A 27,998-nucleotide genomic window follows, 5' to 3' on the forward strand; every position below is an offset into this window, starting at 1 on the left:
ATCTGTCATGACCCTTGTCCCTGGCCCTCACTGGCAAGTCAGCCTTCCAGTTAGGGCCAGGTCAAAGGCCTTAAAACCTCATCCAAGACTCTCTTGGAGTCAGTCCTGGCGCCTTTGGCACCAGGCTCATAACCATCATGAAGTCCAACATTAGAATGGGACTATGTACTTGGGACTATTTAACTTGGGGGGGTTCAGCCAACATGGAGGCACACACATGGCTCAGTTACAAGGAACTTTTGGGTGTGTCAGGCCTGGGACTACTTTACCTGGACTACTTAGGGTGTGGCAGGCCTGGGACTATTTCACCTGGACTACTTTACCTGAGATTATTTAAACCACACCCAAAGAGCAGGACATGCTTTGCATTATTCTGCTGTGGGCAGCGTAACACTCACCGTGTCCAGTTCTTTGATGCCAGCTTACCTGAAACCAAGGACCTGCAGAGAGAGAAAGAACACTACGAAACTTACCTGGAACAGTATCCTGTCTTCAATCCATCGCTGACTTGAGTTCCACTCACCTGAAGGTACGAACTCCATCATCCGGCACTGCATGCATCCTGGAATACCATAACCTAGAGAGAGGAGAAAGAAAGACAGCATTATTAAGCGTTTACTAAGCTTTCTCCCAAATGAAGAAAGCCACACAATTCTTACCTGGGTAGTCATCTCCTGGTCCGTATCATTGCTGGAACATTATGGCGCTCGGCGAGGAACATCGCAACCTGCAAGGAGAGAAAAGAAACAGGTTAGCAATATAACAGGCGAAACAGCACCGAGCATCGGGCATTACTCACCGGACAGCATCGCGCACACCGCGTTTTCGCCTACCAGACATGCTCATCTTCAAACTGCATGACAACACCAAAATACCTTTCCATACCTAAAAGGAAAGAAGCAAGACATTATTATTCGAACTAAGAGGAACATAAGAACTGCATAGAAAGACTGTAAAGCAGCAAACCTACAGAGTCGCAGCAGGCCTGGATTCCAACAGGGGGGCTTGCACCAGTGAAGTAACTTGGTCGCTGCTCGCCCCCCACATCTATGCACCCCTGCCATGAGGAGCAGGACAGAGAATCCACCTCTAACAATATTAAGGTGAGGAGAAGCCCCAAGGGGGAGGAAGGAGCTGAGGCCAAGGGAAGTGGGAAAACATAAAGACAATCTGGTATTGATTCCAGCTCTCCTATATTGCAGACCCATCCTTAACCAGAGGCCTTACCAAGGGACCGGGAGAGGGTTCGCGAGTGCAAATCATCCAACCAGGGCTGGGTGGTGTCCCCATGGATACCAGGTGAGTGTAACAGCATCCCAAACTGAACATGACACCTAAACCTCATAGAAATGATGGGAGCTGAACACCAATGCCAATATGCCAGACTTGAAACCAACCCACACCCCTCAACACTTCCACTGCACATCATCAGACCGTACCCTCTGTAACACAATGCAGCAACATGCTGTGAGTATGCACAATGTAAAAGACTGCATCAAAACACAACACAGGATATGAAACCATGAGTGCGCACAAATCAATCCCACCAAGGGAATACCCTGATTGTCACTGGACCACCACCACAGTAGCGCTGCATGTCACCATGGGAATATTAAGCGATGAGCTTGTGCCAGTGCTGCTAGTAAAAATACATATACGATTCACTCCACATCACATAGATGATAGCAAATACAGTGGTAGGCATCCACGGTGCATGAACACCAGCAAGGAAGTGGACACCCTGCATCATCTGGACGACGCAACCCACACCTGTAGACCATGGAACAGAACACATTGTGGCACATTAAAATTTGTGCATACATCCAGGGACATGTGCATGTGAACAGCAAATATCTGCAGGCATGATAGTGATAAGTACAGGTGTCACGGTAGTGATTGACTCACACATACATTATTTTGCTCACATGCAGGTGATGCTGGCTATCCCTTGAAGCTGTGGCTCCTCACCCCTGTCCGGAACTCGCATAACATGCACGAAGAGGACTACAATCGCGCCCATACCCGTACCCGTGTGGTAATCGAGCAGACCTTTGGCCTGTTGAAGGCACGGTTTCGCTGCCTCAGCAGGTCGGGTGAAGCACTCCTGTACGGGCATGAGAAGGTGGCCAAGATCATCATGGCATGTGCCATGCTGCACAACATGTGCATCCGACGGAACATGCCTCTGCCCCAAACATTGAACAGCAACCACCAAGTGAGGATGAAGATGATGAAGAAGAAGGGGTTGCACATCAGCCAGGTGGTGATGCACAGGAGGGACATGCGGTGCACCAGTCTGTGATAGGCCAATATTTCTAAGACACATGGATGCAGAGGGTGCCATGGATGTGGGACCATGGGCACTAGGTGTGGGGGTACATGGACACTATGCACTGTAAACCAATAAAGCACACATACACAATAAGCAATGTCCAGTCATGTGATTGTTTGTACACAATGGATGTATTAAACATGTGATATATATAAAGTGCAATTTCACTCCAACTCCCTCACACACACCCTCCCCCACCCACTCCCACCACAACTTCCCCACACACCCCCTCCCCTCACAACTCCCCCACAGACCCCATCCCCCTTTCCACCCCCCAAAACTCCCCCACACACCCCTGCCCGTCTCCCCCTCCCCCACAACTCCCCCACACATGGTGTGCAATAGTCATTGTATGCAACATGGGTCTTAATTAGTCTGCAAATGCAGGCTGCCCCTGCTACTTGTGTCCTCTGTCGGCCTTCGGTGGCTGCATGTCAGTGCGCCACGTTTTGCGTGAAGACCGACGCAGGGGTCTTGTCTGGGTGGAGCTAGCCGATGCCGTGCCTGCACGCTCCACTGTCAGGGCAGGCCGCTGAGCCTCCAAGGCATCGGCAATGCTGGCCAGGACGTGCCTCACCGCTGACAGCTCCTCACAAATGCACATGGTGCTTGCCTCCATGGCCCCTGTCATGGCTGCAGTGTTCTCACAGGCCTCCTGCCTTGTCCGGGCACCATCAGAAACATACTGTTTCACGAGCCCTGTGAGCTCCTGCTGACGCCCCTCCATTTTTGCCATGCGTCACTCTCCATCCCGGATGCCCGTTGAGGTGGATCGGACATATGCCGAGGGGCCCAATGCAGGTGTGTCCTTGGTGGCGCTCCAGGCCTCTGGTATTGCATCTCCTCCTGACTGGTCGAGTGTGTTGCTATTGGGGGTGCTCAGTGGGGTTTGCTGGGGTGATGCCTGGGGCTGGGTGTGCCTGTCACATCCATGGACAGGTTGTCGTCCTCAGGGACACATATCTCAGCCTGGCACCGTCCTTCATCACCACTCTGGGGCGCTGTGGCAGCTGCCTCCCCTAAAGAGCTGTTTGCAGCAGACCGGGTCCCATCTGCCACAGGCTCGAGATCAGTGGATTCCACCACTTTAGCCACTGTTGGTTTTGCAGCAGTACTTTGCCGCCCCTGTTCCTTGGCATCCAGTGTTGACTTTGCCTTGGATGGCTGTTGTTGCTTGCCTAGGCCCTTAGATGTGGATGGCCTGTTGCTGTCATCCCTGCCCCTGGCCTTTTTGGTTGGTATTGTGGCCTATGCAGCTGTGTCCTCTGCATCGCTGTCTGAATCTGAGCCTGTGGGGGACCGAGAGAGGGACGGCATCAGTGATGGTTGTACATGCATCATGCATACATTGGTATTAGTGCAGTTGCATGCATGTGATGATTTTCTGTCTTTGAGTTGTGACATACAGGTTACTTGCTATATGAGGGGTTATTCAGGCATATGTCTGTTTAACACATGTGTAAGGTGGTGTATGCTGTGTGACATGCCTTTGTGTTGTGGACTGCGTGCAGTGTGACACATGCCATTTCGCTGTTTGTGGTATGGCATTCGCATGCTGCATGCATGTTGATGTGACGGTGCTGGGGACAGCATCTAGGCAGGGATGTGTCCATTTGTGTGTGATGGCCCATGCATTGGCTTATGTCACTGTCACATTTGTGGCCCATCATCATGCTTTGCATTCCAGTGGTTTGTGTGGACACTCACCTCCATCTGCCGATGACGGGACTCCGCGCTCCATGTCTCCCACTCCCTCAATGTACTCCATGCCAATCGTGCTGGCACATATTTCCTCCCATTGGGTGAGCCTTATGGGGGAGTTGGACCCGCCGCCTGTAGCCAGACCCTGGCTCCGATTCGCCGATAGGATATTGCGCACACAGAGGCGCAGGTCATCCCACCTTTTTTTAACATATTTCACAGTGCGGGGGTGGTGCCACTGCACTGACCTTTTGGGCCACTTCCTCCCATATTTCTTTTTGTTTTTTAGCTGGGCAGGTCACCTGAGGTCTGCTGCGAATACCACTTCTCCATTCTGTGCCAGGGTGTCTGCCAGCATATTTAACTCATCCTCCAAGAAGCGCACCTTTCGCTGGCGGGAGGCACATTTTTTGATGGCCTTGGGCATAATGCTGCAGATGTAGCTGGTGGTCTGTGGATCCAGGTCCTGTGCCTGGAGGATTCCAATGGATTGTGTTTTTCAAGGTGGCTGCATTGCATTTCCCGTTCTGGTGCGATGACGTTACTTCCGGTTCCGGTATTGCCAGGCACGGTGTTGCCGGTGCCCGTTATTGCCGATGCCCATTATTGCCAGTGCCCGTTATTTAGGGGTGGATCAAGGCGGATGAGGTGTCAGCACTTTGCATGATGCCACTAACGGGTGTTTTAGGGTCATTAACGCCATGCCGGTACAGACGGTACCGGCATGCCGCTACGCATGTGCACACATTCTTTTAATCGGCCACTGTTAGCGGCGTCAGTACTACTCGGACGCGGTATTGCCTTCATGCCGGTGGGGTTTGGTTTTTACTGCGAATCTAGTAATGAAGCCCAATATCTCCAACAGAATGAAGGCAGCAAGATCAGAGAGGGCGACAAGGAGGGAACTACCTTTGACCTTTTCAGAGAAAAAACATAACTTTAAAGGGTCCTCAAGGAAAAGAAACATATACCAGGAATTGTGGCTGAACAATGGTGCAGTGACCCTCCCACATTGATTAGCAAGGTAGGGAGAAGCGATTGCCACCGTGGTACTCTCCTTGGGTCCGACAACAAAGCACAGCCGGTGTGTCAATGAGACTGAAAGCATTCCGGACTGTGTTACACTCAGGATTGCAAGCGGCAACATTGTATGAGGACATTGTATGAGGAAAGATGATTCGCATGTGAATAATTGTTTTATGAAACTGAGATAGGTACCAGATACAGAGTGGTCTGGCACCACATGGGCGCTCACTCGAAGGTCTGTTTTTGGTATACAACAGAGCGTGTGATAAATTATTTAACTGTGAAATCGATGTGGTCCTACAGCAGGTCAAGCTTAATTCTGTGCACATTTGAAAGACTTTGATTCCCTTCGAAATGAAACTGGTCTGAGCCCGGCTGATTGTGTAAAAAGGGGATCTGAGCCCGGAAGAGGGGTATCTGGGGTGAACCGTAAATCACCTGATAAGATATTTATGTGGAAAATGTGAACCCGACTGAGGGATGCCTGCAGACTAAAATTGATCTGAGCCGCTGAGGGAGGCTAATTGTATAAAATGGATCTGAGCCCGGCTGAGGGGGATCCGGGGCTGAAGAGTGAATCGTCCGACTTGAATAATTGGGAAGGAATTGGGAAGGTCATCAACATCAAGAGACTTTGATCGTAAAGCGACTTGGGCATAGAAGACCCTGATGTTGGTAAAAGGAACTGTGACCTCATGCTGAAGAAGATCAAGAGTGTGTTAAGTTTCAGTGAACTGCCTTGTTCCGTGCTCGAAACACGGGGAAGGGAGGCCAACGGCCTGAACATCCTGACTTATCAATTTATGAAAACTTCTTTCTTTTTGTAACTTAGCTGTAAGGATTGCCAATAGGTTTTTTACTATAGGCCCTTTTTTATTTGACGAGACTCCACTAGGACTAAATTATTAATATTTGTTGGTTGTAGCTTGCTTCCATCTTACATTAAGGTTTTTCACACCATTGATAAAGTTCAAATAAACACCCTTGAACTGTGATCACTTGTGTCTGTCTTAATTGGATACCATGAATTCCTTACAAAATGCACCCTCCTTGCCCTCAAATCTTTTGCTTACATGCCCACAAAAACAAGTACCTCTTCCACAGGTAGACTGCTCCAAAGGCCATTTGGGCTATAGCTCATTGAAGATACAATATGACTGGAAATTTGTCAGCCAGGTTTTAGGAAAGCAAGTGTGTCAATTGTCATCTTGTCTTCCAGAGGCATCAGGGTGTCACTCATTATCTTTGTAGGGCAGTATGCTCATGGTGAAATAAACCTTGATTCACAGTGGCTGTTGTGTTGTGCTCATACCTGCATCCTCGTTGTTGAAAATCTGAAACATATCCGAGCTCTCAACCTGGTCTCTATGTTGAGCATCTGAAAGAAAAAGCACATTTATTGTCTTATGACTCCAAGAGAACGCAGCTCTTTGTGTGCCCATAATGCCAAACACCTAATATAGTCTTCTTGTCGCTATACGTACCATCTTTCCTTGAAGTTTCCAAAAATATCTGCAAGAAAAAAAGCAACTGCATTATTGTGGCTCGACAAAAATCACAATTTCAGAACATCAGCAAGTCCGGTTGGGTGAAGTGGAGCATTGGCATATTGGGAATTCGGGAAATCTGCTGCAAGCTGGCTGCCATTTTTATGGACTGTTTGAGGCAGGTCTACTTATGTCTACTTATCCCTAGGCCTGACTGTCTGACAAAAGACTGCAAGAAGGACTGAACCTCTTCCTGGCCTGATAAATACTTTCTAAAATGTCTGCAATGGACCAACATTGTGGCAATTGCCTGTGATAAATGTCCAAATAGTTGCTAATGCTTCGTGGGTTACCAGTGCACCAGGTGCATCTGTATCTTCAACTTTCACATAGTCCTGCTTAGCTTCCACTTCTGTGAGATCTTCCAAGTCTTTTGTGAGATCTTCCAAGTCAGCAATAAACTCAAATCACAAACTGAACCGCATGTTTAAAACTGAGTGGTTTGCTTTGTTATACAACATCAAAGGATCTTAACCTCAATAAAGCATGCATTGACCATAGCCATTATTTTCTTGTGTTACTTGTGTATAACTCTTTCATTCTTGTCAGTAATAAAGTAGTCAATAATAGAGGAGATTCTATAGCTATTTTGTTGCTTGTATTCATCCATTTAGGAATGTATAAATGAAGACGCAGAACATTAAATACATCATGCTGCTTTTGCTAGCATGTTCTATTGAGATAATTGTTAGTGCAATGTGTTTACTTGGCAAAGTCAGCTCTACTAAACAAACCATTAAAAGATACTCATTTACAAATTGTAATGCATTATTGTACAACTAGAGCTGGGAAACTATGTAGTCAGGACCCCAAGGTCTAAACTGCAGCTCAAATCTCATCTGCACCACTTAACCACAGTGGATCACCTTGAACAAGACCTTAACTATGGCTGTGCCTTACCTTTCATCATTGCTAGGAGTTATTTATTTCACTATGTACAATGGAACGGCTTGCTTATGATTTAATAGACTGGAGTGTCTACACACCACATTTGTCATTTGTTTCTCTGGGGAGCTCAAGGAAACCCTACTTGTTTTCTATTGCGCCAGCATGCAGAACCGGGGTTTATAATGTAGATGTACCACAAAGAATATGGTCAATAATCATATGCTACAGGCACATGAGAAAAAGAAGCACATGAAACAGGGCTCAAGTCGAGGGTACACGCGTGCGGATGGAGTCCCGCCACTTTTTTCAGGAGTCTGCCACTTTTTTTCAGAGGGCACTTTGATATGCTAATTTCTGATGTCACATTCCATTGGTATGTTAATGAGTCACCCCACTTTTATTTTTAGGACTTCACCCCTGACAGGAATCATCTGATATTTTTTTATTCCAGTGCATTGGTTTTTTGTATTCATTTGCTGCCATTCAGCCCATTTAAAGTGCTCCAAATTGAGGCAGATTGGAAAATGATGGTGCACGGAGGTAAAAAGATGTACCGAATATAGCATACAGTATTGGTTAGTGAAGGAGATTCAGTAGATACCATGTCACTGAAAACTTACATTCACCAACATATTTATAAGATTCCACTGGGCCTGTCTGGACTTTATGAAAAGGTGTATATTTCCCTATTATATTTTGCTGAGCAAGATTAGAGCTGGGACGACCCTTTTCCTATTGTGACTATACTCACCATCACCCGCTAGGCTTGATAGTCATGCTACTTGTGTGGTTTACTGCTTCCTCTGGATCAGATGTGATTATCTGGTTTTCAATTAAAGTACGAAGCATTTGTTTTAAGACCTGTCATATGATGTGAGATCCTGGTATTTGATGGTTATACTTGATATATGATACAAGTACCTGGCATTTGAGAGACTACCTGGCACATAATGCAATTATGTGCCCATTTGATTGCCCTTTCTGACAATGTCTGTCATGTGAAGCGAGAACCTGGCATATATGTAATTATGTGGCAAAATATATATTTTCCTGGGTACTTAATTGCAATACCTGGTATGCAATGTGAGTGCCTGCACTTTCATGGTGACATCTGCCATTGAATGTAAGAAGCAAAACATGACCTGAGTACTTGCATCTGATTTCACTGCATGGCATTTACTGACCTATGGTGCAAGTATCACAAATGCAAAGGCTATCTTTATTGGTGAAGAATGCTATATACGACCTCTTACCTAACTCTACGGTATTGTATCTTCTCTGGTGCATCATGGTCAAACAAGTTATGGATGTGAGAACTTGGCATGATTGTTTGTCATATGACGTGTGAATATGGCATTTGAGGGCAATACCCTGAATCTGACCAGGTTGCATTGCATTTGATGGCACTACATGCAACGTTATGTATGTATCTGGGCTTATATTGGCATATGATGTGAGTTCAAGCCATTGGATGTGAATAAGTGACAAGATATGATTTTCTGGCATTTATAGGGTATGTAGCATGAGTTAATGCATTTGACAAATATACTTCTCATGTGATGTCTGCACCTGGGCATTTTGTTGGAATTGCCTTGCAGCACAGATGCGATTGGGCTCATTGGATGTAATTTGGCAGTACATTCAGCAACTAACATACAGAATTGGTTAGCATTACCGCCACTCATTACCTTGGATGTACCACAGGATTACAAGTGGTAGCAGGGTGGTGTATATCCCATTTTTGGAGTCCATAGTTCCCAAAGGGGATTTGGGCAGAATTACCATTATCCATAAATTCACTTGATTTTTGAAGATAAAGAGGAAGATTCAACACAGCATTTTGCTGGAGCACAATCCTCCACATTATTTCCAAACTTGAAATTCAGCGGTGTGGTAGAGGTGGCAGTTACTTAATTACCATCTAAAGAAAGTGTCAGTACGCAATTCCCACAATTTGTTTTACTGCACAGTCAAACTCGTATTGAGGACCAGTGTCACAACACGAAAAACAAAAACAATATGTGGTCATGCATACAGTCTAGGTATTCTTCTACAGAAATGTGGAAACGCTGATGTGTTGCTCTTTGACATTGAAGCATTTATATGTACGTATTTACTGTAAATATTCAATGTATGGTACATACAACTTTAAAAAAACAATGGCAATGCATATCTGCGATCTACAATTATATTTCCTTTTGAATTAACAGCTGTTATAAAGTTTATTTCAGGGGGTCCTCTCATCTGTTTTAATGGTTATGCAAAAAGAAACTAATAATACATGCACGCAACTCACTGAACTAATCTTGGCCCCATTGGCCAAATATTTTCTTTGCCCTATTTTTAAGCCAGGCTGCCTCTAGTGGTGTGGTCCTTTACATAATGTGAAAGCATTCATGTGTATGTGCACTGACAGTATAGTGAATATGATACATGGACACATAATGGGTTTCTGCATCTTTGCATTTTGTCACAACTGAGCCTGGCTGTAGGGACACTGGTAAACCGCCAACCCTGCAGTGTCTCTAAGAGGCCATCAGCGGTGGAGAAATGTCATTCACATGTCAGGCGAGACTGTGTCTGAAAGGCAGTCACATGACAGCGGAGAGTGGACCTGAAAGGTGAACTGTGCTGGGGCAGTCAGCAACCTGGGAGGTGAGTTTGCCTCTGAAAGGTCTGGAAAAAGGTCAATTACGTGGTTCCCAAAGCTAGTTCAGTGCTCATTGAATAACCAACAAAGCATATTTAAGATGTTTAATCTTGTAGGGCCTGAAAAGTGAAACCACTGGCTCTCATTGTTGTAACTTTTTTGTATTTGTTACAAGTACAAGCGTGGCATGGAGCCAACTGAGCAGCATGGCTCAGTGAAAGCTCCTGATCAGCTCCATCGTCGGATCAACTTTTAGCAGGCTGGAGCCTATGATATAATCTGAAAACCCTCCGATGCAGGTATGAAACCCTGCTGCACCTAACACACTGGGAACGGAAAAACTAAACATCTCCTATGTGCTACTATTTGTGGCTGGAAGTTCTGTTCCCAACCCGAAGCGGAGCAAAAAAATGGCGGACGATCTGTCGTGGTGGAGGAACTGCCCTCTATCGGTGGCCCGGACTACCGCCAGTGCACTAATCTAATGGGCAAGACAGTGAAACCTGCAGCGGGACCTAGCGCTGATCACCCCCACATGAAGAAGTATCCCAGGCAAGTGGCAGTCAAAACAGGAAGGCGCCGAACCTCGGCAGAGCCTCCAGCATGCCGGACACATCCCCACCATGAGTCGCATACATCCTGGAGGATTGCCGCGCAATCGCTGGTGGAGCTTGTGCCAACCATCCCCCGGCAGAGTTGGGACTGGAGCACTGGAGCACTGGAGCAGCAGCTGGAGAGCCCCTCTTTCACAAAAGCAGGGTGAGCCATTGAGTCGCCCAGCGTGGTGCTTGTGCGCCGGCCACAACGGAACCCAGCACCATCAGGCGGCCTGGCCTCCACTCATACCCGGGAGCCAGCCCATCTCCTCGCCAAGCGCGGAACGATCTCCCCCGATCTACACATGGGGGGGTGTGGAGCACACATAGCAGCAGCTGCTACTAGCAAAACAGCCCCAGCACAGCCTAAACACACAGAGCATTTTCGCCTCCAACATAGCATTGCGCATTGGGGCACATGAGGACTGCAAGCATCATCACCTAGCGCGGGTGCATTCCCTCAGCTCCTACAATCCGGTGGATGGAGGACACGCATACCCCCACACTCCCCCGCAGGAACTAGCGCAACCAAAAGGTCTAGTGCCAGGGTGACGCCAGGAGTCCTCATCCATTGCTTACACAGGGCTTTGATTATCTGGGATGCCTGGTTCTCCCACTTACACTGGACCACCGAGGAGGCGGTCAGCCCAGACACCCCCAGCAGGACTGGCCAAATGAGCATGTGCTGAGAAGTGAGCCCATAAGCACTCCACACACCGGCTGGCAGCCAGTGAGGACTCGTAGGAGCCACGGCTCAGCATTGGATGAAATTATCACTCCTTATTGAAAGGGCGAACCAGGCGGTGGGGAGCAGGGGGTTACCAGCAGTAAGCACCAGCAAAGGGCGGATATCCTCCACCCTAATCTCATAGGGAGCCAGATCATCGCCATCAAACCCTGCTCCAGAGCAGGAGGCTTTCCTGTCCGCAAGCAACGGAAGAGCCCACCTCAATCACCATGGTGAAAAGTGGGAAGGCAGTAAAACAAACCGACATCGCAAATCTTGTGAGCAACCCCAACCAAGATAAACTGAAGAAAACCGCACAGGCAGCCGCTCTTTTGCCGAGACAACCCTCTCTCCGCAGGCACCTGACCTAGTCCAGTTTGCCAATAAATCATACCTTAAAGATCTTCTATCAGCTCTAACAAAAGAATTTCAGAAAGGAACCAACAAGGTCACGCAGAAGATCTCAACACTGGACAGAAGGTTCGAAGAGGTAGAAAAACGCACTGAAGACGTGGAACACCTATGATCTGGAATGTGGCTTGGATAGAATTTCATTCCTTGAACAAGGTGTGAAGCGTTGGAGGCCAAACAGGAGGATGCAGAAAACCGTTCTATGCGGAATAATATCCGCCTCTGAAGAATTCCTACAGCAATAAAAGACTCTGAACTGGAAAGCTTCACCAGGGACCTGTTTATGTTCATCTTAACCGTCCCAGACAGTTCTCCCTTGGAGATCGACCGAGTTCAAGGAACGGCCCCGAGGCAGGCATCCACATCCCCCATAGATGTGCTAGCGAGAATCCACTTCATCAAAAAGAAGGAAGACATAATGAGGGAGGCCAGGTCTTCCAAACAAATACTATTCAGAGGGGCGACTATCCTACTATACCAGGATTTAGCCAGCGCAACCTTGCAAAAACTTAAAGCACTCCAGGGACTCACGCAATGGCTGCAGGAACGGAAGGTTCAATACCGCTGGAGCTTCCCAACAGTCATGAATTTCACGTGGGAAGGAACACGTAGGCAAATCTGCATGCCAAAGGAAGCAGAGAAATTCCTGGGAAAAGGGGTGGACAGTGGAGGCTCTGAAGCCGAAACGCAATCCCAGGACCAAGCAAAGATCCCCACAGCTGGTTCCTGGTCATGCGCCAACAGGTGGCACAGGCTCCAGGGACCCCGGAAACCACTCATCCCGGATTGACCGGCCTCACCGCAGCCATTTCACAGATGGTCAGTGACCCTATACCCAGCGCAGTCCTCTTGCAGAAACTCTCAACGCCTCTTGCTCTGGTCCTGTCATGGGGGGCGCATTCACCCACATAGAGGTCTTCTAACGCCTGGGTGGGACAGTGCTCACACATTCTAATTAGAATATAGTAGTGCGACCAGATCACAGCACATAGGTCCATCATGCTGTTCAATCACTAGTTATAGCCGTCCTGTTGATGGCATGTTCGGCCCGTTAGCCACAGTTATTCGATAGTGGGGCTGGATAGTTACCCCATTGGATGGGATGGTTCTCATCCCTAGAATGTTGGCAGGGCAGGGGAGAGGAAAGGGGGGAGGGTCAGGAGGCAGGGGTAGAGCCACATCTCTAATCTCCCGGATAGTGAAAAATTTGTCAACTTGGACATCCACAGACTAGACACACACACACTCACCCAAGGGAGCACCTCATAAGTTCATCACAGGGCCCAATATACAGAGTTCTACAGCCAAGCTCACTCTAGAGCCCCATGGGGTCGGATGATGAAAGAGAAATCTGCATTCTAACTTGGAATGTCCAGGGCCTCAATTCCCCAAGGAAACATAAATCAGCAGAAAGTGCCATGGTGCCATGAGTGGGTATATAATAATTCTCCAGGAGACACACTCACTAGCGGCAGACGAGCATTGAATCAGATTTAAATGGTTTTAAAAAATCCAACTTCGCCACCGCAGGGGAGAAAAAGAGGGGGGTGGCAATACGATTTAGTGATAAATTCCCATTAAATAACCCCTCAGTAAAAGGGATACCGCGGGCATATCGAAGAGCAGCCGATCACCATAGTTGGGATCTACGCCCCTAATACTGGCCAGGATAAATTCCTACTAGAGCTACTCCCGACACTGCTAACTTTCACAACAGGGCACCTCATTATCGGAGGAGACTTATGGTCCCCGACCCATTGAAAGATAAAACCATCCCCCCATCTAACCCAGACTTCACCCGAACCCTGGCCCTCGCCAAGCTACTGAGGGAGACAGAAACTGTCGATGCGTGGAGACTGGCAAACATGGGGGACAGGGACTGCACTTTCCACTCCAATGCGCATGAAGTCCACTCACGGATTGACCTTCTTCTAGTCACAGGAGCACTGTTCCCTTGCCTCCATAAAGTAGAAATCCACACCCGGATGATTTCCGACCATGCTCCAGTATCAGCAGACCTATCACTATCCGGCGCATCGGCACCCCCGCCGAGATACTGGAAGCTAAATGTCTCACTCCTATTGGATGACATAATCAAGGCAGAAGTGGGGGAGTCAATAGCAAACTATTTTAAAGAAAATACAACCCCGGGCGCAACCCTAGAAACAGCATGGGAGGCTATGAAGCCAGTGAAAAGAGGGACACTCATTTGCGCAGCAGCCGAGCAGTATCGGATCTCTAAGATCCATTAATCCACCCTAGAACTAAAAGTCGCAACCCTCGAAAAAGAGTTAAAAGCACACCGTATGAGGAAGGCAGAGAGGGAGCTGAAAAAACTAGAAGTACATTAGAAATACATTGGGCGGACCGCATGGCTAGATCTTTAGCATACACTAAGCAGTTTTATTATCACAAAATCAACAAGGCAAACCATATATTAGCCTACAAACTGCAGAAGGTACATAACTGGAACAATATAACCCAGCTTGTCGGGGAGGATGGCATTGCCCGATACACCAATACTGAAAAGATGAAGGTCCTAGTGGCCCACCACAGGGCAATCAAGGTGGGTCCTCTGTCCCATCGGGGAAGTCAGCCCCCACACTGGCAGCACCCACACCCCTCCAGAGTACCCACTAGCAAAACAGAACTTGAGTCATTGCAAGCCCCAATAATGATAGAAGAGATAGCCCAGGCTATCAAGTCCCTGAAAAATACTGCCCCAGGACCAGATGGTCTAACAGCAACATTTTTATAAAACATTCATGCAGATCTTAGCCCAACAACTATCGCTCCTGTTTAATTTTTTTTTCTAGGGACTCCGAGGGTTACCAAGTCAATGGGGGAATTGCTCACCATACTAGTCCACAAGCCAGGGAAAGACCATGAACAAGTAGTCTCGTAAAGGCCTATAGCACTCATGAACATGGATGGGAAAGTCTACTCTAAAGTCCTGGCGGCTAGACTGGGTGAATTGTCCCGGGGTTGGTAGCTGGGGACCAGACAGGGTTCATACCGGGGAGAGGCACACATGACAACATCTGAAGAACGCTGAATCTCATTGAAAGTGCCAACAGAAAAAGGGAGGAACTACTGGTCATCTCCATGGAGCACACAAATCGTTCGACCTGGTGGACTGGGAATACATTAGGCACACCCTCACGCACATGGGATTCAGCCACAACTTTGTGAAATGGACCATGGCAAACTACCTGTTCCCAACCACTCAACTACGAGTGAACGGCATAGGATCGGAGAGCATAGCTATAACCAGGGGTACATGCCAGGACTGGCCGCTGTCCCCCCTGGTGTTCGCCCTGTCCATGGAGCCTTCTGCGGAGAGGATCCATCACAATACAAGCATACAGTGACTCACAATAGGGGTAAAGGAATACAAAACTGCCTTATACGTGGACAATGTTCTCCTGATCATAATACACCCAGACACCACCTTGAAGCCTTTGTTAGATGAGTCAGACGCCTTTGGGAAAACTTCTGGATTCAGGGTGAATTATGATAAATCTTTCACTTTAGCAATCAATCTCACGAAACAACAGAAAGAAATTCTCACCCCTAAGCTCCCCATTCCATGGGTTGACACTGCAATCAGATACTTAGGGGTCTGCATTCCCTAAAATTACCCCGAGGTCTACCAGTGCAACTTCCCACAGCTATTTAAGGATCTCGGGGGGGACCTCAACCTGTGGGACAACTAAGAGATCTTGTGGCTGGGCCGAATAGCAGCGATAAAAATGAATGTGATCCCCAGGCTAATATACCAATGTCTGGTGCTCCAAACGCCCCAGAGAGCGATCTTGATGCCCTGCAAAGAGCCATATTGAAATTTATATGAGGGGGAAAAATCCCCGAATAGCAAGAAAGATCATGACTGTAAGCGGCAATCTGGGTGGACTGGGGGTCCCGGACATGGCTAGGTATAGCCGAGCAGCACAACTATCGCACGCATTCGCCTGGATCCAAACCGCAGATCGAGCATACTGGCTGCTGATAGAGGAGGCATGGTGTAAGCCTGCCCTGACCGACCTCCCACACATGCAATCCTAGAATACCCAACCAAGCCTAAATTCCCTCACCGCAACTCAGAACACAGTGGAGAGCCGGTGTCAGGATGTTCGGCCCTCTTACGCCAATATGGGATAACCCCAGGTTTTCTCCTGGATTCCGCTCCCAGAGCTTCTCAGCCTGGAAAGATGGGGGAGCTTCAAAAAAATCTCTGATTTCCCAGAGGGGGGCCGTCCGATCACATTCGAAGACTGCAAAGCGAAATTCAAAGTTTCGGAAGGGGAAAGGTTTTGCTACTTGCAGATCCATCACTGGATTTCCCAGAAGATTGTTAAGGAGAGGGGCTCTAGGAGTCTAACACTGCTAGAACTAACTCTAACATCGACTTCCCCGAGAGGGAAAGTTTCCACCCTGTACAGACTCCTGGAAAAATCTAATCCTGAAGTCAAAGAGAAATGGTATAGGACGAGTTGACTGAATTTAAAAGTCTGACAACACCAAAATACCTAAAACAAACACCACAAAAAGTTCAGACTATCAAAAGTCAGAACTTTTCGTGGTGTGAATTTAGGAGTTTCGGTGGGGTCGGACTTGTGGCTGGGGGATTGTCCCCCGCAACCCCTGCTCACTGTAGTAAGCGGGGTGTTGCGGGGGACAACCCCGCCAAATGAAAAAGAAAAAGCCAGGGGCTGCAGGGGTGTCCCCCGCAATACCCCGCTCACTATACTTTACAGTATAGTGAGCTTGCTGTTGCAGGGGACACCCCTGCAGCACACCCGAGAAAATAAAAAAAGGGGGGATGCGTGGGTGTCGCCTGCGTGGGTGTCATAGTTTTGACAATTCCTTGGGACCTGGGGTTAATCCTGTTGAGGGATACTTGCGAGAGGGAACTCCCATTATCGGGCCACCTAGCACGCCTATGTACCCACCTGTTGACTGCCGCCAAAATTGCCATAGCGAGACTCTGGAAACACCGGGAGGGCCCATCCATCCCATTATGGTGGTCCAAGTGTTGGGACATTGTTGTGGCCGAAAAAGTCAGGGTGCTTTGATCGGGCAATCTAAATCCCTTTAGAAACACTTGGGTCCCGTTTCTGGACTATGCTGAAAGATTCCCCAGACTCACACGGAGGCCTCCACTGACCCACTGGTTGGACTGAACCGGGTGTCCAGGGTCTGACACCAAGCGGACGGCCTAACTCCCTGGGGAAATGGTGCACCTCATTGGGCCGGGAGCCACCTCACCCCCCCCATCCCCACGCTTCTTAAAATGTTAATATAGTATTGAGTTGAAAAATTAAATAAAATAAATAAACAAACTGATGGCGAAGGCAAGAAAAAAGAAGGGGCAGAGGTAGAATGTGAGCCAAGAGGTATAAGAATAGGAAGTGAGAGGGAGGTATAATTATAAAGTGTTGCAAATCCTGGAAGCAGATAACCATAAAAGGGAGGCTAGATGAACAGAAAGATGGATAATGGGAGGAGAGGTAAGGCTGAATAAAAGAAGGTAAGTGGCAAAACAAGGAATGCAAGTGACATGTTGAAAAAGAGACACTTGGGAGACTGTGGGGAAAGACTGATAGGAGCAGAGTAAGAGCCCTGGATGAAGAGACATGAAGGATGCAAGAATTGGGAATCAAATGAGAAACAATTTGAGGATGTGATTGAGAAGATAAAAATGTAATGAGATTTTAGTGTTGGCTATTAGGTCGTGCTTTGTGCCGCCTATAAACTTAAACTATTGTATAAGAGTACAGCTAGGGAGAAATGGCGTATGAGGAGGTATTGCAGTTGTTCTTTAGTTATTTAGGAACCCATTGACTGCCCATGGCCATGTTAATCCCTATAACCAGTCCAACCCACTTCCTGTCCCTACCCGTCCAAAACACATCCTCCTAGGATCTCTTTGATCTAATTTTTAAGCCTTACAATCAAACAATGAGCTCAAAGTGCCTGCCAGTGTTTTTTTAAAAGCAGTCTTCTAAAGATGAATGACTTGCTTGGAGGTGTAAAGGTTCTACCAGTGTAATAAAATGTTTTTAACCAGGTCTGCCTTCAGCCACTTGATTTATAAGCACTATGTGTGTCCTTCACTAAAGTCCTGTTAAAAACAAGCATTCTCAAAGCCAACAGTTTTAGCTTGTGTTGATGTATTAGGCATTTGCCAGGCACTGTTATTATGTGTCCAGATACTCGCACCATTTTGCAGCTGATACCATCAATGACCTTTTATTGCCACTAGGGCAGTGCCTGGCAAATGCCTTATAAAGGCCTACACAAAAGATAAAACTGTTAGTATTGTGAATGCTTGTTTAAAAGATGCCAAATGTTTTCCAATGGAAACATGGTTCTGAAAATGCACTGTTTTCATTGATAAGATCATATAATCAACTAGAATGGTTGTGTACGTCTGGTTCTCCTCAACATTCCAGCTAATTTTGATATGCTGGCCCACCACACCCTAATCAACTGCCTGACATTGTCTACCCAAATGTCTCCCTTTGCTCTGAAATGGTTCCAGTCATTCTTCTGCAATAGACTGTGAAAACATAAAAATTGATATGAGGCTGGGAAGCCCAAAGGAAACACACCAACACAGGTTACAAAGGACATACAAAGTGCTTTATTAAAAAGCTACAACAGTTACCAAAGTCAATTGACAAACGGATAGCTATTTGGCTCTCAGAGTAACGTAACAAACTTCAACGAGGGTTCGATGCATTCGTAGAGAGACCGTACATTGGAATACTTGAGCTTTTATATCCTTTATTCAGCCCTTGGCCAACCCCCTCGCGGGTTAACCATTCTCGGGACCGGGCCTAGGGTTCCTTGCCAGGTCAATCCCATAATGTATGCATTTTGATCAGTTCCGCTGATACAGTTGTTCATTTACACATAGGTCAGGGATAGGACAAGGTCTCAGTTCGCGACCCCGACAAGTGGCCTGCAGGCATATGAATTATTTTGTGTGTGTGTAGGTCACAACGGCCAGAATCTCACTCAGAATGTCAATCAGCCTCCATTTTGATGTTCAGGGTGACTTCCACTTTACAAGAGAACCTAAAATGGCGGCTAAATCCAAGATGGCGACTTACATAACTTTTCGTTAAGGTCAAAACCTTGCCGCAGAGTCTATTTACATGATATTTTAGACAACTTGGCGTAGGCCAAAACACATTCAAATACTGTGATAGAAGGCATAATATCATTTCAATTCCAACAGACCCTCCTTTTGGCCTATGCCAAGTGCTAATATCATTTCTAATACTTTTGCAAATAACTCCATGTGTTGTCATCCATACATCCCGAATCATTGTCTGTAATATCTATAGCCATTAGGTCGTTCATTAGAACCTCTTGTAACACAAACTCTTTAGATGCTGTATCTGGGGCATATATTCTATGCCCTATTGTGCTCACTGCTTGGGCACAACATCCCCCTAGCATTCCACATATACTCGGAAGACATTGAAAACAGCAACAAAGGAATAGCAGGATCCCCAAAATAACTAGAATAACAGAAACCACCTTCCAACCCCAAGATCGTAAAGAATCACAGAACCAGGTGCTAAGATTCCAATCTCCTACAGGGATCTGTACTTCAGAACTAAGAGTATGCAAGTTCTGTATTGCTTTAAAAATTGTCGTCGAGGAATCTGGTATGAAAACACAGCAAGCGGACCCCACTAATTTGCATACTCCACCTCGTTCTGCCAGAATGACATCTAATGCCATCCGATTTTGGAGTGCTACCAATCTTATTGCTTTTTAGTTCTAGTGTCATATTGTAGAGTATGTCCGTGGTCCGGTTGATCGTTCTCTCCAGTACCCGTGCTAATCCCCTAATGTTCTCAGAGTTTGTTATTTGTCCCCAAAAGGGCACAACTATTTTTGCTATATTTCCCAATACTTGCCCAGGGGTATCTCTGTTCTTGTCCCGCCGTGGGCGAGCCTTAGAAACCTCCAATGTACTAGCTACAAATACCCCGGGTAACAGGATTCCTAAATAACAGGTTCCCTGCCAATCCTTGGGCAACCAGGGAAATGCTAAACTACCACAAACAAAATAAACAGGCCCCCTACATACAGAGGCCTGTTTTCTCCAGTCAAATTTACAATGTTCTTACAACCTTCAAAATCTCCCATTGGCCGAGTGCCATTTCTTTGTACACAAAAGGGGACCGAGTCAGGGCTATGATTTATAGAGTAAGAAGGAGGTACGGCGTCCTTATTGCCTATCGGAGCCATTTTAAATGAAATTAAAGTTTGAAAAGGAAGAGATAGTTTATCAGAAGGCCTTATAGAAGCGACATTAGGTTTACTTCTATTTGCAAAAAGCGAGCATCCCAGGGGGGTTAATTCACGTTTCTCAAAATCATTCAAATTAGTTCCATCAAAGTTCCCTGAGATGCTATCATTCCAACGGCCAAAGAATAGTGCTCTAAGAGAGGCATAGCAAGCAGTCGTTAAAGGTAAAGGGTGAATATACCATCCTAGTCCCTTGTCCCCATGTTGCGGTAAATGAGTGCAAATCCAACAATTACTCTTATTAAAAATGGCATGCGTTGCATTCATTACTATCATTAGAGTGAGTCTCTACGGGACAAAGTGTGAAGGTGTGAAGGTGTACAGAGGGAGTCAGAGCAGTTGGTATAATCTCGGTCGGTAGTAAAGGTTTTAGAGGATAGATTTCTTCAAAGTACCAAAGTCCTACAGCAGTAATTACGAAAATAACAATTATCGTTATCACAACACAGCAGTACGTTTTCGGGGCCCAAGCACATTGTTCATTGTCCAAGTTGGTCACCCCCTTATTCACAAGTCCAGTGCGGGGAGCAGCAGTGGAGGTGGCAGGCATTGTAGTTCTTCAATCGATGGCCCCAATGTTCGTTGCTGGCGATGCTACGGTCGCACGATTTCTTAGTCCTTCCCAACCCTAGCCAGCAGAATCCCCAGAACTTTCTTATACAAAAGAAAACTTCCAATCACTTCCATTTTATAAATGCACGGAAAACCCGTGCCGTAGTTCTATTTTGTTCGTCGAAGATTGTACCTGGTGGTACCCAAGATTGTTTGGTCCGAAAATAAGGTATCGTCACTTCCTGAGGGAAGCGACGTATCGGAGGCGACGGAAGTCACAGAGCTTGAAACAGTGTTTTCCGGAAGTGATTTTTTAAGAGAGTGCGGAGACGAAATGGACTGTTCCCCAAGCTCCTCGGGCTCAGAGAAATTCTCTGACGCACTCACAGCGCTGTTTGCTACTCCAAGATCAGAGACTGTAGCATCAGCGAGGGGTTCTGCTTCTTCTGTAACGTGTGGCGTCGGGGGAGGAAGTTTCTTGACTTGCGTCGCGTGGATCCAGTGTTTCTTCCCAGCCACCCGCACTGCTGTCCGGGTGACCAACAGCACCTGGTAGGGTCCCTTCCACCGAGGAGCGAGACAGGAACACCTTTCGTAGGCCTTCACTAGGACCCAACTTAATGGCTGTATATCATGTCCTGGGCCCGTGAACCGTACAGGTAAAGCTGAGTGCACCTGGTGATAAATGAAATACAGGTTTTTAGTTAACTGGTTACAGTAGTCCACAAGCAATACATTTTCCACCTCTCTCAGGGCTTTAGGTTTTGGGAGACCCCAAATATTAGCACGTCTCCCCATCACTACCTCAAATGGAGAAAGCCCAGTCTTAGTTTGAGGTGTGGTACGCATAGCCAATAATACAATAGGTAAGGCATCTGGCCATTTCAGTTTGGTATCGGCACATGTTTTTGCAAGCTTATTCTTTAAGATACCATTGTGTCTTTCCACCAACCCAGCACTTTGAGGATGTCTAGCTGAGTGAAATTGTTTCTCAATGCGTAAGGCTGTACATATCTGCAAAATTACTGTTGCAACAAAATGAGGACCATTATCCGACCAAATTACCCTTGGGAGCCCAAATCGAGGAAAGAATTCTTTTACCATAATCTTTGCAGTGGTCATGGCGGTAGCATCTTTAACGGGCAAAGCTTTGACCCATTTACTGAAGGCACAAATAATTACAAGAACATATTTCAAATTGTTACACCGTTCCATCTCAATAAAATCAACGTGAATGACCTCGAAGGGAACAGAAGGGGGCCCAAAGCTTCCCCTTGGAGTTACTGTCCCCTTACCCACATTGTGCTGTAAGCAGATCATACAATTTCGGACATGATGTTTGGCAGTCTCCGGAATCTTGTTATTCACCCAAACTTGTTGTAACATTTTGTAACATTGATCTGCTGAGCACACACATGTGTAGGACCGTGTGCCATCGTAACCATTGCCAGTACATATGAATCAGGGAGCAACCATTTTCCTTCAGAGGTATCCACCCAACACCCATCATCATCTAGTTTCCCCATTCCTTCGGCCCACCTTTTAGATTCTTCTACTGTTGCATCAGTTTGAATATCTCGCACAGACCCAATACCTTCATCCATTATATAAGCATCTTTCATTTCCCTCAAAGCATACATGTCCGTGCTAAGGTCTGTGGCCGTTTGCCTAGCTATCAGGTCCACAAAAGCGTTCCCTTTTCCCACATCATCTATGACCTTACGATGTGCTGCACATTTCATGATCGCTAACTGCCTACGGAGTGAGAGTGCCGAAAGTAATTGCACTATCAAGGAGCCATGCTGAATCTTGGTCCCATGTGAGGTCAGGAACCATCTTTCCGACCAGAGCCTCCCAAAGTTGTGAGCCACCCCAAAGGCGTACTGGCTATCAGTATATATATTTACTATACGCCCTTCGGAGAGTTCACAAGCTCGGGTCAATGCTATAATCTCTGCGGCCTGCGCGGAGTTATGCGAAATTCTCTTAGTTTCAACAACTTTACTCAATGTAGTAACTGCATAAGCAGCTGTAGATGTACCATCTGAAAGTTTGAAGCAGGAGCCATCACAAAACAGCTCCCCTTCTGCATTGTCCAAAGGAGTATCTAGAAGATCTATCCTGCCGTTCGTTTCTTGTTCAGTGGTATACAGGCAAACATGTAATTTTTCGTCACCGCAAACAGTGTTTTGCGGGAAAGGTAAGAGTTCAGCCGGATTAAGAACACAACACCTCTTAATTTGAATGTGAGGGTGAAACAGAATTAATTCATACCTTGTTAACCGCGCAGAGGTGAGGTGTTGCGTTTGGGTTTTGTTCAATAGGATATCTACAGAGTGAGGTACCATCAAAATCAAATCATGGCCTAGGACCATTCCCTCACTCTGTTTTACAGACGCGGCAGCAGCAGCGACAGCTCGCAAACATCTTGGCAAAGCGCATGCAACAGGATCAAGGGCGGAGGAGTAGTAGCCGCACGGCCTATTCTTCCCTCCGTGTTCCTCTGTTAACACAGCCAAAGCACATCCATCACATTAATGCACAAACAATACAAAGGCCTTGTCATAATTTGGAGTACTCAGAACCGGTGCAGAGCATAACGCGGTTTTGAGAAGCTCAAATGATCATTGATGTTCCGATTCCCATGGCAGTGGCAGAGAAATGCCCTTCTTCGTCAAAGCCAACATCGGTTTTATCACTAGTGAAAAGTTTGGGATCCACAACCTACAGTTAGAAGCCATACCTATTAAGGCTCTGACTTCCTTCTGTGTATTTGGAACAGACATGCCAGAAATGTGTTTTATTCTTTCAGGTGTCAATCTTCTCCCCTCCTTTGACAGGAGGTAGCCTAAATAGGCGACCTCCTGACAACAATATTGAAATTTTTTGAGCGAAGCTTTATGACCATTTTTTGCTAGATGAACAAGCAACAGTATAGTGCCTTCTTTACAAGCACTTTCAGAGTCTGCAGCCAAAAGCAAATCATCAACATATTGAAGCAGTGTACAAGTAGGTGGCAATTCAAGGGTGTCAAGCTGATCTTTCAAAGCTCTACTATAAATGCTTGGACTTTCAGTATACCCTTGAGGTGCCCTTGTGATTGTAAATGAGCATCCCCCCAAGGTGAACGCAAACAAATATCTACTTTCCTTATGTATAGGGATGCTAAAGAAAGCGTTTTTTGAATCCACAACGCTGAAGTCCGTAGCAGGGATCATTGTCAATATCGTCGTCACATCAGGTACGATTGGAAACTGTGGGGCGACAACTCTGTTAATAGCACGAAGATCAATTATGAACCGGTATGGGATTGCATTGTCGCCTTTCTTATATACAGGCAAGATCGGACTATTACACAAACTACCTGTAATCTCCTCGATCACCCCACGATGCACAAAATCGGAGACAATGCATTTCAAAGCACGCTCGCCTTCAACAGATATTTTATACTGCGGAATGCGTGGTAGTTTCACTCCATGTTTCAAAGCTATTTTAACGGGCTCAATCTGTAATACCCCAACATCATTGTCGTCAACCGCCCATAAACATTCCGGGACAATGCTAAACTCAGGAGGTAAAGGTCGAATCAGGAACTGAGAATTAGGAAGTTGCTGTGGTGAAACCGTCAGCCGTACTCCATCAGAGGAGCAATGAATTACTGCATTCAATTTCTTTAACAAATTCAACCCCAGCAAATTCTCTCCACAGTTCGAAGTGAGAAGAAAAGGGCAATGGTCCGTAAAGGGACCCAAAGAAACAGACACCGGTGAAGAAACCGGACAGACAATTGGTATACCAGAAAACCCTACGGAAACATTTGTTTGCCCTGACAGTGGAATGTTTGGAAGCCGGGAATGATCAATGGAGCACTTCTGTGCTCCAGTGTCTATCAAAAACTGGTGTTTTCTATTCCCTACTAATAATTCAACGTAGGGGCCTTTCTGATTAACGGGAATAGGTGAAGGTTCCAAACCCTGCTTTGGGCAGTCCTAATGAAATAGATCCTCGTCAGAAGGAAGCTCTTCAGAAAGGTAGGCAGCAGAAGGGTGATCAAATATGTTCCTCGAGTCCACACTCGAGGTCTGATTTTCCCGCGAAAAAGGTTGCTGAGGATCTTGTAAAAACTGACCTCTATCAGGGCCCCCTGCTCCAGGGCAGCCCTCAGGTCGTCTACCCATACCCCCAAACGCATTATTTGACCTTTGTCGAAGGACGGGGCACTGTGCTCGCCAAAGACCTTCCTGGCGGCAATAAGCACATTGATTAATATTCACAGGACCCAAAAGAGCATTTCCTTGTGGGACATACTGACCTCTGGTCCGTGTCGTGCCTCCTCTGGGGTTTCTAACAATTTGTTGTAATAATACTTTGGTTTTCAAATCTCCTTTCCTCTTTTCAAGTTTGTCCTTCTCATTATTAACACGATTTTCATAATACTGAGCCATGTGCAAACCCTCAGATTGAGATTTTGCCTGCCAAGCACTCTCAGAGGACATAATCTGTGACTGGATGTCAGGCAACAATCCACGTACAAATTTGTCCACAAACAACCTTCTCCCAGACTCTGTACCCAAATCCTGTCCACTGAAGTCAGAAAATACCTGCTCGAATCTGTTAAAGAATTCAGTGGCGCCTTCAGTTTTTCCTTGAACACAGGCCGTAAGCTTGTCCCAAATAATTATTTTCTCTGGAATTATAGTTTTTAATTTTGCAACAATTCTATCAGGCAAAGTAAGTATTACCTGTGGTGGTTTCTCACCTGCTGGTCTTTCCCCATCAATCCTAGTCATATTGGCCCACGTATCTCCCAACCCTGGCACATCGTCTATTGTCCGAACCTGCTTCCATACATCTACGGGTAGAAGTACAGGAAATAGCAAATCAATATCGCTTAAGGTGAACACAGAGGACTGCAAGACGGACTCTATCTCTTTGTAAAACCCTGTCGGGTTTTTCCTAATATCGGGAACTGATTGTCTAATAGTGTTCACTTCCTGTCGTGAAAACGGGACGTGAACGAATTGTGATACATAATGTGCAGGGATATCCACAGCGGGGGCACCAGTCCCAGTGTTGGCGGGAATCTCAACTTTTGGGACAAAGGTCAGAGGAACCTCTCTCATAGGCAACTGAGATATAGGTACCTCCGGCCGCTTACTAAGCAACAGAGCCAGGTCGAGCGCTAAGGCAGCTGAAGAAGTGTCGGGCGAAAAAGCCCTTTTACAAATCCCCAATAATTCTATGGGGCAACTAACCTTCTTTCTTCCACATTCTTCTTGCAGGTACTGTACCATTACCTGAATTACCTTTCTTTGCATTTCTACTGTATACTGACTATACGTGTCATATACTTCATCTAGCCGGAATCGATGAATCCGAGATCCATCAAATCGCATCTTTGGTACAAATTCGTACTTCCTCAGGTGCCGATCTACGACACGGAAGGAACCGTTTCTGTACATACATACTATCGTCTTCGTCATCCTCATCTCATGACTTTTGAAAGTCTTTCCTATACTCAAACAATTTTTCAACATGTCCACATACTTACTGCTCTGTGTCCCTCGAAAGTGCCAAAACATTCAGATCTCTCACCCCTTGTGGAAGATCCGAATTTTGTAATCTACCCCACATCACACATAAATGAGTCCCCAAACCTTCGATAAAAACATTTTTCTCGGGAAAACTATTCAAATTAGATAATGTGGAAAAAACATTAGCTTGATCACCTTTCTCCATACAGTGCTTAGCCCATGCAAACAATTCCTGTTTCTTATCTGCAGAAACAGTATTACGAGTGACGATCTTTGATCCTGCATTTGGATCAACTTTAGTCAATACGGGGCCACTCGGGAGCGGAGGTGCAGGTAAATTTAATAAAGGTACAACTATCGGCGCAGGAAGAAGGGGCGGTGCGATAGGTGGAGGAACAACAACTAGAGGAATAGGAACAATAGGTTGTGCAGGGGGAGCAGGAATAACAGCAGGAACAACAGCAGGAATGGGCAGAGCGCCCAAAATAGGATCATATGGAGGTGGCGCAGAGGCACCAGGCCTGCGTTCGTTTAACAATTTTTCAATAAATTCTTCGGAAACATGGAAATCTTTAGAGGGGTACATTTTCTGGATTTCAAGTGAAAAAGCCCTATCCATATTTTTAACTGATTCTGAATGTTTTTCTTTATCATATAACAACGCTTTTTCGGCATTTGTTTTATGACGGCGTGCATGTTTATCCCTACTTTTAAGCTGCTGTAACGCTTCTTTTTTCCAATTCTGTAAAACATCAAAGGCTGCAGGTCTAGCCTTCTTTTTTAGCAACACTGATTCTAGGTATTCAATACGGGGGATCTCAAAACTGCTGTTGATTGGCCACTGAAATTCGGAGGCATGTCTGGTCTGTCTGTGCCAAATATTAAATACTATACTACCAATGCCATACTTACAGTACATAGTACATGCCGGCGACCCCTCCTGTGGTGCCGGGTGGCTAAATTCCAAAGATTGTCGATTGCTGCGGAACAGAGCCCTAAAGCAGCTAGACAATTTCCCAGGCATTTCACAAAAAATTGGTGTTACCTGGTCAATAATTGTGTCTGCAGATACAATACGCCAAATTCAAATTGTCAGGGTTAAATTAAGAGCCGGGTCACGACTGCACCTGACCAAACCTAAGGAGGACCGTACGGTTTATCAAAGAACTTACCTAACGAATTTTACCTTGTGTTTGGTGGTTTCGACAAATCTGCCCGCCTCAAAAATGGACCCTCGTCAAGATGCCGTGTCAGACCACACGACTATCGTCCAAGGATCGGATCGTGCAGCGCTGCCGAGGTATCGCGTCTCATTCGGTCGGGCCCGCAGAATCACACTGTCTGATCCCGGTTTGATAGTCTGCGTCAACCTTCAATGATCCGGCATCAATCTTGAGGGTCCCTGTTCGGGCGCCAACTGTGAAAACATAAAAATTGATATGAGGCTGGGAAGCCCAAAGGAAACACACCAACACAGGTTACAAAGGACATACAAAGTGCTTTATTAAAAAGCTACAACAGTTACCAAAGTCAATTGACAAACGGATAGCTATTTGGCTCTCAGAGTAATGTAACGAATTTCAACGAGGGTTCGATGCATTAGTAGAGAGACCGTACATTGAAATACTTGAGCTTTTATATCCTTTATTCAGCCCTTGGCCAACCCCCTCGCGGGTTAACCATTCTCGGGACCGGGCCTAGGG

The 27,998-nt window shown here is 46.3% G+C and overlaps 1 protein-coding gene and 1 long non-coding RNA gene across 8 annotated transcripts in view; both read right to left on the reverse strand.

Annotated features, from left to right (window-relative positions):
- The window catches only part of LOC138503495 (embryonic protein UVS.2-like), a 293,734-nt gene that overhangs the window by 165,576 nt on the left and 100,160 nt on the right, over positions 1–27,998 (reverse strand). For 5 of the 7 annotated variants that reach the window (XM_069623273.1, XM_069623271.1, XM_069623272.1 and 2 more), the window contains 2 exons: positions 6,544–6,571; positions 6,372–6,437 (listed from right to left, as the gene is read on the reverse strand). The exons of the other annotated variants lie outside the window; for them this stretch is intronic. In XM_069623273.1, the coding sequence (XP_069479374.1) occupies positions 6,372–6,437; positions 6,544–6,571 (94 nt within the window). The remainder of the gene's footprint in view (positions 1–6,371; positions 6,438–6,543; positions 6,572–27,998) is intronic. 7 annotated transcript variants of the gene reach the window in all.
- On the reverse strand, positions 18,502–27,970 carry LOC138503494 (uncharacterized). Its single transcript, XR_011279650.1, has 2 exons — positions 27,482–27,970; positions 18,502–21,436 (listed from the first exon to the last, which is right to left on the reverse strand). It is a non-coding gene; the product is annotated as an uncharacterized lncRNA (long non-coding RNA).

The sequence above is a fragment of the Ambystoma mexicanum genome, chromosome 11 (assembly GCF_040938575.1).
Source record: "Ambystoma mexicanum isolate Mex_15411 chromosome 11, UKY_AmexF1_1, whole genome shotgun sequence".
NCBI classification, from domain to species: Eukaryota; Metazoa; Chordata; class Amphibia; order Caudata; family Ambystomatidae; genus Ambystoma; species Ambystoma mexicanum.